General features: G+C 44.7%; 1 protein-coding gene across 1 annotated transcript in view; it reads left to right on the forward strand.

Annotated features, from left to right (window-relative positions):
* Window positions 1–8,841: 8,841 nt before the first annotated feature.
* The window catches only part of SAMD4B (sterile alpha motif domain containing 4B), a 25,586-nt gene continuing 21,067 nt past the window's right edge, over window positions 8,842–13,360 (forward strand). The window contains exons 1-2 of the mRNA XM_010849214.1: window positions 8,842–10,156; window positions 12,761–13,162. Of these exons, the coding sequence (XP_010847516.1) occupies window positions 12,967–13,162 (196 nt within the window). The 5' untranslated portion in view covers window positions 8,842–10,156; window positions 12,761–12,966. The remainder of the gene's footprint in view (window positions 10,157–12,760; window positions 13,163–13,360) is intronic.

Consider the following 13,360-nt stretch of genomic DNA (forward strand, 5'->3'; position numbering starts at 1 on the left):
GATATTTCCACGTCTGCTCCAGACCCTGTCCTACGCCTCAGAAATCTTCCTCAGAGAACCCTGCTCTGGCCCCAGATCCCCCATCCTCCTCCTCAGTCTAGAAATATTCCCCCGGGGCCACTCCTCGTATTCCAACAATATGTGTCAGATATCTTCTCCAGGAGCTTCCCTCATAAGCCCTAAAAATCTTCAGATCACAGACTCCCCGAAATCCCCTCCAGACCCCGTGCATTCCAGAAATCTCCCCCGGCGACCTACTTCGCACATCCCAACAATGTCGCCCAGACTTCCTTCTCACACATCCCAAGAATTTTCCCTCCCATCTACTCCCATTCCAGCAATCGCCTTGGAGATTTTCCATTCATGGCCCCCAAATCTCAGAGCCCCTTCCCCTGGACTGCTCCAGAATGCTCCTGATGTACCCTGGAAAATCTTCCAAAGAGACCCTCTGAAATGGCCTCGGATCCTCAAAACTCATCTGGAGCCCCACCCCTCCCCCCAATTCATCTCACATATACACTCCTTCTCCATATACACATCCCAGAAGTCATCTCTTTGGGCCCTTCCACAGGTCCCAAAAGTCCCAAAGATCTCTTCATGTTCCTCAAATTTCCCCACCCTGAAATGCTCCATAGAGCACCCTCACATACCCCAAAAATCTTCCCCTGAGACCCTCCTCATTTATGCCAAAAATCTTCTCCAGAGATTCCCTGAATCTACAGAAAACTCTTTTTCCACATTCCACGAGCCTCTTTCAAAACCGTTTTTATATATCCCAAATCTTTTCCAGTAACCCACACAAAATGTTTCAAAAATTGCTTCCTAGGATTCCAAAAGGTTTCCCATAGTTTCTCTCTGATATTTTCATCAACCCCCCTTAGAATCCTCCTTTCAAGGTCCCTCCTTATAGACCTGCTTTCTGATGAACTTTCCTCCTCACAACTCTTATAAACCCTAAGACCCTTTCTTAACCCCTCTGAGATGCAGTTTTTCAAGACCTCCTCATACCTTCTCAGAGACCCCAGCAACCCCCTCGAGCCCTCTGAGATATGACCTTGAAATCTCTCCTAGAGACCCTTCCAGTAACCCTTGAATCACTACTTACAGACCTCCTGCCTTACTGAGAGTGGAGAAGGAAATGGCAACCCACTCCAGTATTATTGTCTGGAGAATTCCATGGACAGAGGAGCCTGGGGCGCTACAGTCGATGGAGTCACAAAGAGTCGGACACAACTAACTGACTAACACCACCACTACTACTACTTACTTACTAAAAGACTTTACTAGATAATTCCCTCCCTGAACTCACCCTCATAGCTTCCCTCACATCCTCTAGAACCCTCTGTGGAAGACACCCAACACCATGCAGTCTTCCCTCAAAATAACTGAGCTCATTTTCTTAGAAAGTCCCAGAATTCTTTCTGAAAAACCCTTTACTATGACATTCCCACATTTTCTCTCAGAAGAACCACCTTCCCCATATACCTTATTGAAGGCTTTACTCAGAGATTTCTCATCTGAGCTGTTTGAGAATTTTTCCTAAAAAGACACCTGTCATCCTGCTCCAGTAAATCTAAGATCTCTCACAGAAGACCACACATCCACAGACTCCTTTTAGAGAATTTTCTCCAAAATTGCTGTGCATCAACAACCCCACCACTATGTGAGACTTCCTCAGAACGCACTCTCAGATTCTCCCTCTGACATCTCCAAGAAACCTTATTCAAGGCCTTATTACGTATCCCTTTTAGAACCTCCACTTATACCCTTTCATCTCCTCCATTCTCTCTCCTGTGAAATCAACTTAGAGATCCTTCTCAGATCTGAGCTTCTTTCCCCCATTATCCCACCATAGGCCCCCAGCACCCTACAGACTTCCCCTATCAGGAGCCTCTGTGTCCCTTCTTATTAAAAGATCCTCAAGAGATACCCTTACCCCTTGAAGTTCCAGCCCTCAGAGCTCTTTCTCTCAGGACATTTTTCTTTGGTTCTATCTTCATAGGCCCCTCCTCCCTTCAGAGATAGACAGACCCTTCCTTAGACTTTTCTTGAGGACTCCTTCAATTTTCCTCTCAGAAGTTTTCTCCTTCCTTTTCCACATTGAGTGCTTCCTCACAAAAGAATCCCTCCCCCTATAGTAGTTGTTCTCCAAGTGTTGTTCCTGGACCAGCGCACAAGCATCACCTGATAACTTGTTAGAAATGCAAATTCTTGGGTCCCAACCTGGACCTACTGAATCAGAAAACCTGGCAGTAGCTATCTGTTTTTAGGAACCTTCCTGGTGATTCTGATGCATGCTCAAATTTGAGAACCACTGCCCTCTAAGAGGATTTCCCTTTCTCCACATAAAAGCACCTTGAAAGATGCCTCAGGGTATGCCCTTGTGCCCTTCTGCTCACCCCCACTTTCCTGGGAGCCCCCTTTGTGAAGTCCCCACTTTCCAGAAGATTCCTTACCTTCCTTGAAAGGTTTCTGGCTTGTTCACAAGGTTACCCCACCCTCTGAGAATTACTTCAGATTCTGCCTTTGAATGGTTCCCTTTCAGATATTCCTCAGCATTTTCTCCTTCTGGCTTCCCCTCTACTGCTCCATACCATCCCATATCCTTCAGTGTTTCTGCTTCAAGTTGCTCCTTCCTTGAACACACATGTCCATCTCTTCTCACCTATTCCTCATCTGTCCTTCTCCACATAAACACTCTTCCCTTAAGACACTTTCCAATCTTCATTCTCTTACTACCCAGAGCCTTCCATTGTACTTCATAGAGCGCCACTTATCTTCTCCCTTGTAGTTTTTCATGTACTTGTCCACTCATGCTGACCAGACTGGGAGTTTGGAAAGTACTGGGATATAACTTGTTCTCTGAATTCCACAAAGTGGGCTCTTGCCTCTGTAAGTTGTAGGGAATCATTGGCTAACCAGCAGCTAAGTTTGAGAAGAATAAACAGATCACAAGGATAACACTGAAGTCTGCCTTCAGGGAGCTCACAGACCAGTAGAGAGGTTGGTCAGGTACATGGGACAGAATGTGAGGTAAAAACTATATACTGTGGGAATTTGGCAGTGAGAAAAGGAACCCTCTATCTGGAAAGACTTCATAGAAGAGGTGGTAAGACTGGGTGCTGTTCCACAAGAGTTGGGACAAGGATGATTGGCCTTCCAGGCAGAGGAAGCAGGTTATGCAGTTGGTCAAAAGCAAAAAAGACTCTTCACCTCTAACCCATGGCATTTCTTCTCTTCACCTGAAGGACACAGATGAAAGAAAACAGATCTCCTCCATCTGCACTGTATTTGCCAGGTGCACTTTAGTGACCCAAAGAGTAATAATGATCATTGTTTATTGAGTAATTATTATCTACCAGTCACTGTTTAAGTGCTTCATGTGTATTGTCTCATCTCATATTCACAGGAATACTGTGAGGTAGGTAAACTATGATTATCCTCATTTTACAAAGGATGAAATTGAGGACAAGTGGCTCAAATAGGTTTCTGGCTTTGTCCATCCCAGGATGATAGTGTCTGAAGTCACAGTTGGATTTTCTCTTCAAGTAGACAGGATTTGCATCCCACTCATTGCTTACCCGTTTTGTGACCTAAAACAAATTACTGAATTTCTCTAGTCCTTCGTTTCCAGAGTTAAAAAATGAAGGTAGTAACGATACCTTACTTCATAGAATTGTTATAAGGCTTAAATAGTTAATATGTATATAGTACTTAGAACAAGGGCTTCCCTGGTGGCTCAGATGGTAAAGAATCTGTCCACAATGCAGGAGACCAGGGTTGATCCCTGGGTTGGGAAGATCCCCTGGAGGAGGAAATGGCAGCCCACTCCAGTATTCTTACCTGGAGAATTTCATGGACAGAGGAGCATGGCAGCCTACAGTCCATGGTATCACAAAGAGTCGGACACAACTGAGTGACTGACACACAAAACACACACTTAGAACAATGCCCTGTATATGAAAGTGCTCAGTTTCAGCAAAAAAAAAAGCTCTCAGCAGCCAAGACTCTAAAGATGTAAGTGGCATTACCTTAGCTCAAGTTGGCTTAAAAAAAAGAATTAATTGCCTCATGTTACTGAAAAGTCCAGAACTAGGATGGTTCCTAGATAGACCTAGCTGCATCCAGAAGTTCAAGCAGTCTTCCTAATAATCGCCCCATTTCTCCACTGACTTAATTTCATCCTCAGCTGATTTCTGCTTTGTGACAACAAAATGGCCCTTAGCAACCCCAGACTTGAACTCTGCATCCTTAGCAGTCTCAGTGGAAAGAGAACTCTTGACTGAGAGCCCCAGTTTGAAAACAGTTTCTTCTCTGAGCTAAGTGTGAGACCGTGACCGAAGATCCTCAGACATGTTTAGGTGAGCAGTGCTCTTAGAGATTCTCTTGCTTGCTGAACCAGATAGAACTGTGATTCCATCCTTTGACCTTTGAGTGTTGATGGTAGTCCCCTCCTCACTGTTGCCCAGCCCCAGTCATTCTGTTCTGTATGATTGTTTGGATCCAGAGATTGTTTTTGGCTAGTCTGACCCCACCAGACTTGACTTTGGGATCTCGCTGGTAGAAACAGAGCTTCCCTGGTAACTCAGCTGAAAAAGAGTCCACCTGCAATGCGGGAGGACACAACTGAAGCAACTTAGCAGCAGCAGCAGCAGTAATGCAAGAGACCTGGGTTTGATCCCTGGGTTGGGAAGATCCCCTGGAGAAGGGAATGGCCTCCCACTCCAGTATTCTGGCCTGGAGAATTCCATGGACTGTATAGTCCATGGGGTCACAAAGAGTCAGACATGACTGAGTGATTTTCACTTGGGAAAAACAGGAATGAGATGACTGACTTGGTTTGGTTGTAGTCTTGAGGTAGTAGAATCCAGGAGTACTGCTTTTCAGTTCCCTACCTCAACTTTGGGTTTCCAGTACTCAGAGCTTTAGAGAGGGTTAAATAGGTTACTGTGAGTAAATTTTGTTTTGTTTGTTTTAGGGTAAATTTGTTGAATAGAGTCTGCTTGAGGGCAACAGAACAACATTATTATATAGAGTATGCATATCTCAAATGTCCCCAACAATCAAACAGTTTATGAAGGCACTTTTTAGGTACTGGAGATACAGCAGTGAATGAAGTAGTCAAGGTCTTAGAGCTCTTGGATCTTATATTCTGATGGAGGGAAGATACATGAATAAGTCTGATAGTGATATGTGCTATGAAGGAATTAAAACAAATTGAACGGGGTAGGGGATTGTCCACTGTACACAGGGTGGTCAGAATTGGCCTTTTTGAAGAAGTGACAGTTGAGCTGATAACCTGAAAGATAAGAAGGCACCAGTTGCAGGAGGATCTGAGATTTCGGCATTCTAATTTAACCATTGTTACATGTGAAGAAAAGACTGCTGCAAGGTGGAGAAATTTTTCACAGATATTTATTAACAGTCTGTTATGTTTCAGGCACTGTGGTAGAAATTGAATATATAACAGTGAATAATATAGCCACAGTCTTTTTTCCCTCACGGATCTTCCAGTCTAGGTGTTTCCAGAAGAGCTATAGCCTTAGAAGAAACACTTTTGGACAATGATATCAGACCAAAGACTCCTACTGGGGAGATGAGGAAGATTGGGGCACACATGAACCCAGATCTGATTGATGGAAAGGAACCAGCCATATGATGACCTGGGGAAGGACATTTCAGGTAGAGGAATCAGCCAGCACAAAACCCCTGAGATGTGTAAGGAGATCAGTGTGGCTGAAGCATAAGTGAGGCAGAAGGGGCAGGGGCTTGGAGTGGTTCACAGAGGCCAGATTATCTGGGGTCTTGTGGGCCATGGTAAGGAATTTACATTTTCACTTACAAGCATTTGGAAGCTCTTACAGGATTTCTAAAGCAAGACAGTAACATGATCTATTTGTTTTTAAAGAAAATTTGGTTTCTGCAAGGAAAATGGGCAAGAATGGAAACAGGAGGCAATACATTCATCCAGATGAGAAAGGATGATGACTTGAATATGGTGGTAGTAGTAAAAATGGAGATACAGATACATGTTTGGTGTTGAGCAAACGGGAGTTGATGGTGGGATTAGAGAGAGGAATCCAGGATGATGATACTAGCTAACATCTCTGTGAGGGTATTTATGCCCCACAACTCTGTGAGAGTAGGTGCTATTATTAAACCCATGCTACAGATGAGAAAACAAGCACAACAAGGTAAAATCACTTACTCCAAATTATGCAAGTTTCCCATAGCTCCCCAGGCTGTGTTATCTTCCAGGAGGCCCTTCCTAGCTTTTCCCCTCCTCTCCTTCCCTTCTCCAGGACCATTCATACAAAAGGCACAGTCTTGGTTGAGGCAATAATATATATATTTTGTATACATATTTTAGGAGTTTCTGAAAATAATGGTTAGTTTTCACAAGACAGAAGCTGGGCTACCTTGGCTTCTCACATTCTCCTATTCTCAAGTTGAGATAGTGAATTAACCATAGGTAACTAGCCTATTATCTTATTCATGAAATGAGCAAGTTCCTCCAGGGCCTACATGGATGTTCTACGAGGGCTAGGGATAGGTGGGAAGGCTAATAGGACGCCCTCATTTGTCCAGAGATGTTGGCATTAAAGGGTATACACTTTGGTTGAACTTTAGGCAGTAGAAGGGAACATACAGGAGGCTGTAGCATTAAACACAGGAACAAGCAAGAGCTCTAAAACCAGAGTGTTTGGCCTTAAAAATCTCAGCTCAGCTGTGTAATCTTGGATAGGTGACTTAACCTTCTCTGTGTGCCCGTGTCTTCATCTGTAAAATAAGGATATGTATATGTGTGTTTATAGTTTTTGAGATCATACAAGCTCATCGGTGGAAAGCTATTAGCATAAGGCCTGGCAGATAATACAATATGTGATATGTGAAGACATGTGAAACATCATTCTAGGTATCTTATGTACATTGTTTCATTTCATTCTTAAGCTTCACTGAGGAAGAAACTGAGTTGCTTGTGGAAGATCAGCATGGCAAGTTAGTGTCAGTAGGAGAGCTCTGGTTCAGCCCTGTCTGACTGACTCTGCAGCGCTACTTCTGAGAGAGGATAGCTGACCTCCAGAGACACTTCCTGTATGTGGGCTGCTTTTCACTGTTCGGAGAAAGAGCCAATGACTGGTTTTTCCTGGAACATCTTAGCCAGTTTTTGACTCCATTTCCCACCTTCCAGGGTTGGAAGATGCTTCTCAAGAAGGTTCCTTGGTCTCTTAAAGACCAAATATGGTAGCCATATTGTTGGATTATTTGAGGACTTAACCAGAGGGATTCCCTCTAGTGTCTTTTCTCAAAGACAGGGAGTCATTTTTGGTCACCTAAGGATAAAGAGACCAGAGCAGTGGTGAATTCTTTTGTATGGGAACAGTCAAGGCTTAAAGTTGAAGTGTTAAGTGGTAAAAATCCAAATCAGACTGGCCTCGGCCCAAAAGGAATTTGTTGGTTCATGTAACTGAAAAGTCTGGGATGGGGAGGTGGGGTGAAAGGCTTCAAGCCAGCTAGAGACAGGTCTTCTGACGATATGAACAAGTCTCTCTTTTCCCTCAACTTTTGACTTTGCTTTCATCTCTATTGGCTTCATTCTGAGATGGGTGCTCACTGTGAGGTAGCAGCAGTAGCAACCAGGAATATCAGAAAATAGTGTATAATCTGAGCACCCCTAACCAAGAACTTATTTTCCCTAGTATTTACAGCAAAGTCCAGGGAGGGCTTTCCGTGGCCAAGTTTTACTTTATGTCTACTCTTGGATCCAAGAAGGGCAGTTAATTCTTCAAAGGGAATTTAGGGGCCTGGTACCAGAAGATGGGTGTGGATGTTTGGCAGGCAAATCCACTGAATCCATCATAGTAATTTGCTACCACAGTAAGATGCCTTCAAATAGTCTGTGCTGATGCTTTTTTCCTGGCTAATCTCACCAAGCCAAGTCATCCTTTCTCACTGTTGCCAAGCGCCCAGGAGAGAAGCTGGAGGCCTTTTGGCCCTTTGGTGGAAGAAAGCCATCCAGTCCTCATCTCCAGTCACCATCCAGACCAAACACCCAGCATTCTTCTTCTGTCTAAAACATAGGAACACTTCCTTTAGGGGTTATTTTTCATTTTGCATTTATTTTTATTGAAGTGTAGTTGATTTGCAGTGTTGTGTTAATTTCTCATGTACAGCAAAGTGAATCAGCTATGTATGTGTGGTCTTTTTCATATTCTTTTCCATTATTGTTTATTACAAGATATCGAATATAGTTCCCTGTGCTATACAGTAGGACCTTATTGTTTTATCTGTTTTATATGCAGTCGATTGTATCTGCTAATTCCAAACTCCTTATTTGTCCTTCCCCTAATAGTGACCGTTTGTTTCCTAAAGCCCCAGGGTTTCATGCAGAGTCTCCAAGCCTTCCTTGGACACTAGGTCCTCTCTCCTCATCACATTTCCTGAGCAGTGGAGTGGCTTGAAGATGTAGAACCTTCTCTAGGCCCTTGATAAGTGTTAGTTGCTCAGTGGTGTCCAACTCTTTGCAACCCCATGGATTGTAGCCTCCCAGGCTCCTCTGTCCATGAGATTTCCCAAGCAAGAATACTAGACTGGGTTACCATTTCCTTCTCCAGGGATCTTCCAGACCCAGAGATCAAACCCCGGTCTCCCACACCGCAGGCAGATTCTTTGCTGTCTGAGCCACCAGAGAGGCCCTTGAGAGGGATATATATCAGACTTTTGATCTTTTTGCAGTTTGTGTCTATCTGGCCTAAGCCACAGGCTTTGTTTGTTCTATATAGGGTTCATTGTTGCTGTTTTAATATGAATTAGTTTCTAACATTTAAAAATAGGGGAATTTTAATTTAAAAAGCTAGATTTCTGGCTCCTCTTTTTAAAAAAAGAAAATCTAACAATACTGGACCCAAATTCCTACATGGCAGCAGTTGATTAGAGCTCAATAGTAAATTCTCCCTTTAGACAGTGTTTGTGCTTTTCAGCTCACCATAGCCCTCACCGGCCTGCTGCATTCAAAATCTGGCCTTGTAAGCATCATGTTTGAGATCCTACTGTGTCCCAAGGCTTTGCTTCTAGCATTTGGCTTGGGGAAGAAGCTGGATTAATGTTCAGTCAGTAGTTTTATTTCAGGGGCACAGTGCTGTTGCTTAGGGAAAGTAGCCACCCAGTAAAAGTGTTTATAGGCAAGAGTGCATAGCTTAGGTCTGTTTGTGGATCTGGTCATCTTTTTGCCGTAAACACTGTTGGCATAGCAAACATCCCATCACAAATGTTCCCTCTGAAATAGTAACATGTCCTTCTATCTTATGCGTTGCCACCCAGCGAAGGAATCCCTCCCACTCCCAAGGGATGTTCATCCAGCCTCTGCTTGACCACTTCCAGCGGCCAGGGAGCTTATTACCTCCTCACATGGGAGCCAGTTCCATTCTTGGACAGATACATTATTTTAAAATTCTTCCTTATGTTGAGGCAGCTGCTGTCTCCTTAGGACTGAAAGCCACAAAATACTGGAGCCGGGAAGGGAAACTGACTTTTTCAGGCACATGAAGTACCACTCATCTGTCCGGTATCCAGGGCAAACATTGATAATCAATCACAGCACTCTCTCAATGAGCCAGAAAGTAGAATGCTGCCTTAGATTTCTTTAAAATTAAATTTATCTTGAAAAATTACAAAAGTAATTTGTGTTCATGTGGAACTAGTAAAATAGCACAAAGTTATATGAAAAGAGTATAACTAATTCCTCCTTCTCCCCAAGGTAACCAATGTGAATGGCACAGGGTATATCATTCTACACATTTCTCTATATACATAGGTGCATAGGCATTCATATATATAAGGGGTTTATATACGGCTTTTTTTTTTTTTTCACTTTACAAAAATGACTGAACACAGTACTGTGTACTTACGGACTAACCGTAACACTCTACATTGTAAAGATCAAACACTACACATAGCTAGAAGCACATAGTTTGTATTCGGCTGTCAGAACCAAGCACATTTTTAATTACTACATAATATCACCTTGTATGAGGTATTCTCCAATTCATTAATCATTCTCCACTGATGGATATTCCTATTGCTTCATTTCTTTAGGATCCTTCTCACCACAGTGTTCCAGGCAGCCACTACCAATTGATTGGAGTTAGCCTGTGAGGTAAAACCCACTTGTCATGTCTGACCAGTCTAGCTCCTTATCTCACACATCCTAGACAAGAGAAACAGACTAGCTTAAAGATTAAAGTGACACAGTGGCTGGGGCAAGACTAGAACTGAATTTTCTTGACTTTCAACATTTCTCATGTCTCAGGTTGCCTCTCACTTAGAGCCATCTATCCTGATTCTCCTCTGGAGTAAATAAACAACTCTGATTCTTCTGTGTGCTACCCCTTCAGGTATTTCAAGTCAGTTATGCCATTCCTCCTGAGTCTTCTCTTCGGGGGAAATTTCCCCAGTGCCTTCAAATTTTTCTCTTAGGGCAAGGTTTCCAAATCACTTTACCATCCTTTTGATCATTCCTTCTGTCATCTTTGCCCCAAGGGCTGTAGAAGTCCCAAGTGTGGCTTCCATGCTCACCTTCATTCATCCATTCATTCAATAAATACGTATTGAACACCCTCTAAGTGTTAGTCACTGTTCTGGGCCCTGGGCAACTGTGTAGCTTGCAATTGTTGGGAAGAGAGAAACAACAAACAAATAAGATACTGAGGGTGCCATACTATATAGAATAAATTCAGTAGAGTGACAGAAATTTCTTAGGTTTGGATGATCAGGGAAGATCTCTCTGAGGAAGTGACACTGAGCTGAGACCTGAGTGACAAATAAAAGCAAGCCATAGATAGGTTGGGGGAAGCTGTGCTTAAGTCCAAGTGAACAAGAACTCAGTACACAGTGAGGTTAAAACAGCCACCAGAGTCTTACAGGGAGCCCTCTAGGCATTTTATTTAAATGCAGTAAAAAGTCATTGGAGGACTTTAAGCCAGGGAGGCAATATTTGATTTGTCATTGGGTTATTTGTTTTTTGTTTTTACGTATTTATTTTTCTTTTTGGCTGTGCTGGATCTACATTGCTGCTCAGGCTTTTGTCTAGTTGCAGGGAGCAAGGACTACTCTCTAGTTGCGATGCTTGGGCTTCTCATTGCAATGGCTTCTCATTGCAGAGCACAGGCTTTAGGGCCCGCGGGCTTCAGTAGTTTTGGCACGTAGGCTCAGTAGTTGCAGCTCATGGGCTCTAGAGCACAGACTCAGTAGTTATGGCACCCAGGCTTTGTTGCTCTGTGGTGTATGGGATTTTCCTGGACCAGGGATCAAACCCGTGTCACCTGCATTGACAGGCAGATTCTTTACCACTGAGCCACTGGGGAAGCTCCTGATAGGTCGTTTAGAAAGATTTCTGGGAGGGTTGTTTAACTGGGAATAAGGTTTCATTTCCCCCCACATTTTATCTTGTTTCTTGTATCCAAAGGGATCGACAGCCAGGCCAGTTTGCTCTGTTCAGGTGGCCCATGAGGGTCTGTGTGGTGAGGCTCCGCCATTGTCAGGTGTGCCTCACAGCTCCTCAGCAGGAGCTTGGACATCCAGGGAGATGGCAGTAGCTCCCTGAGACCTAGCCCAGCAGGTTCAATGAGTCTTTGTATGAAGTTGTCAGTCCTCTTGGCAGCCAGAGGGAGATGAAGCCAAATGTGGTTTGGGGATGGAGCCAAGGGCACTGGTTTCAGGAGAGACAGAGGAAATGTGAGTGGAGACCTGAATCAGGAGCCACTTAAAGAAAGGCTTCAGAGTAGTGTCCAGAAACCAGTCAACTGAAGAATAAATCTGTTGTCTGCCCAGTTGACACAGCTTCTGTGTGGTTCCTGCCTAAGGAATTTGGATACTTTCTTGCTTTGGAGTTTTTAACATTTGATGTATCCCCTTCTCAGGTTAGTATCCTCTTGGCTTTTAGTAAAATGGATGACAAGCTGGCATCTCTGAGAGCCAAGGGGGCATCCCAATCCAGAGGACTTGAGTCAGGAGCATCCTTAAGGGAATGAGGAAGAAGGCTGGGAGAGATTCACCTCAGAGCAAGGGTAGATGGGATCTTAGAGATCAGAGTGGGAGAGCTGGGTTGGAGGGGATGAGATCCTTCCCGCCCCACCAGCATGTTAGAGATCTTTGAAAAGACCTCCTACCATTAGGCACCCAGTTGCTGATCATATAGCTATCCATGTACCTGAGATCTCCACTGGGGTCACCACTCGCCCATATCCCAGCTTTGTGGGTCTTAGTTTGAAATAATACACAGACTCCTTAGGTTCCTTTTAGCAGGCAAGCAGTGACTCTGCCCAGCCCCCTAGAGGAGGTGACCAGAGATTAGCAAGGTCAGGACATGTGCTCAGCATCACATGTCTGCTTAGTCATGTCACCTGGGGCCAGGTCTCTATTAATTCACATCTTTTGCCATAGTGTGCATTGTCTCCTGTTTGCATCTAGAAAATCTTACCAACTTACTCTGCTTTAAATCCACTTCCTTTGGCCCTGTGACAGCCAGATGTGAGGGGCAGCATCTTCTCCTTTGTCTGAGTCTCTGAGTCCCAATCAAGCCTTTTCTCTGGCTCTGAAGATTGGAGGGAAAGTTGGCTTAGTATCTGGTTGTTGGCTTTGTCTTTCTCCCAGGAGCTCAGCAGAGTTGAGCTAAAGGGGAAGACATGAGGCCTCCTTAACCCCTGAACTCACCAGACCAGTTCTACCCTCTTCTTTCTGACCCCCTTGCTTCCTTTTCCAGGAGCCTGGAGAGGCGTGGCTGGACCAAGACCTCCCCCGATGTGAGCAGGTGTCCTCTTCCCCTCATCACCCATTGCCACTACGCCAGGGAACGTCCTCAAGCCCTGGCCCTCAGGGGAGAGGAAACAGGAGCCCAGAGCCGAGACCATGTGACGGCGCTGGCCCTCGCCACCGCCGTCCCCCCACCCTGGCCCCAGGCCTGGCACCATGATGTTCCGAGACCAGGTGGGCATCCTCGCTGGCTGGTTCAAGGGCTGGAATGAGTGTGAACAGACAGTGGCCCTGCTATCACTTCTGAAGCGAGTCACGCGCACCCAGGCTCGCTTCCTGCAGCTCTGCCTGGAGCACTCACTGGCAGACTGCAATGACATTCACCTGCTGGAGTCGGAGGCCAACAGTGCTGGTGAGTCTCCACCCCCAGAGATGGGAGCAAAGTGGGAGGGAGACCTGGGATGGGAACAGATGTCAGGTGACTGAGGAGGCCTACCCAGCAATGGTGCTAAGAATTGTGGGTTTTAGGCTTGTTGGTAGGTGAAGAGTCCCTGACCTCTGAAGTCATCATCATGTCTCTTCTGGGGCTTTCTGCCAGAAATCCTCAGAC

The sequence above is a fragment of the Bison bison genome, unplaced genomic scaffold (assembly GCF_000754665.1).
Source record: "Bison bison bison isolate TAMUID 2011002044 unplaced genomic scaffold, Bison_UMD1.0 scf7180017864280, whole genome shotgun sequence".
NCBI classification, from domain to species: domain Eukaryota; kingdom Metazoa; phylum Chordata; class Mammalia; order Artiodactyla; family Bovidae; genus Bison; species Bison bison.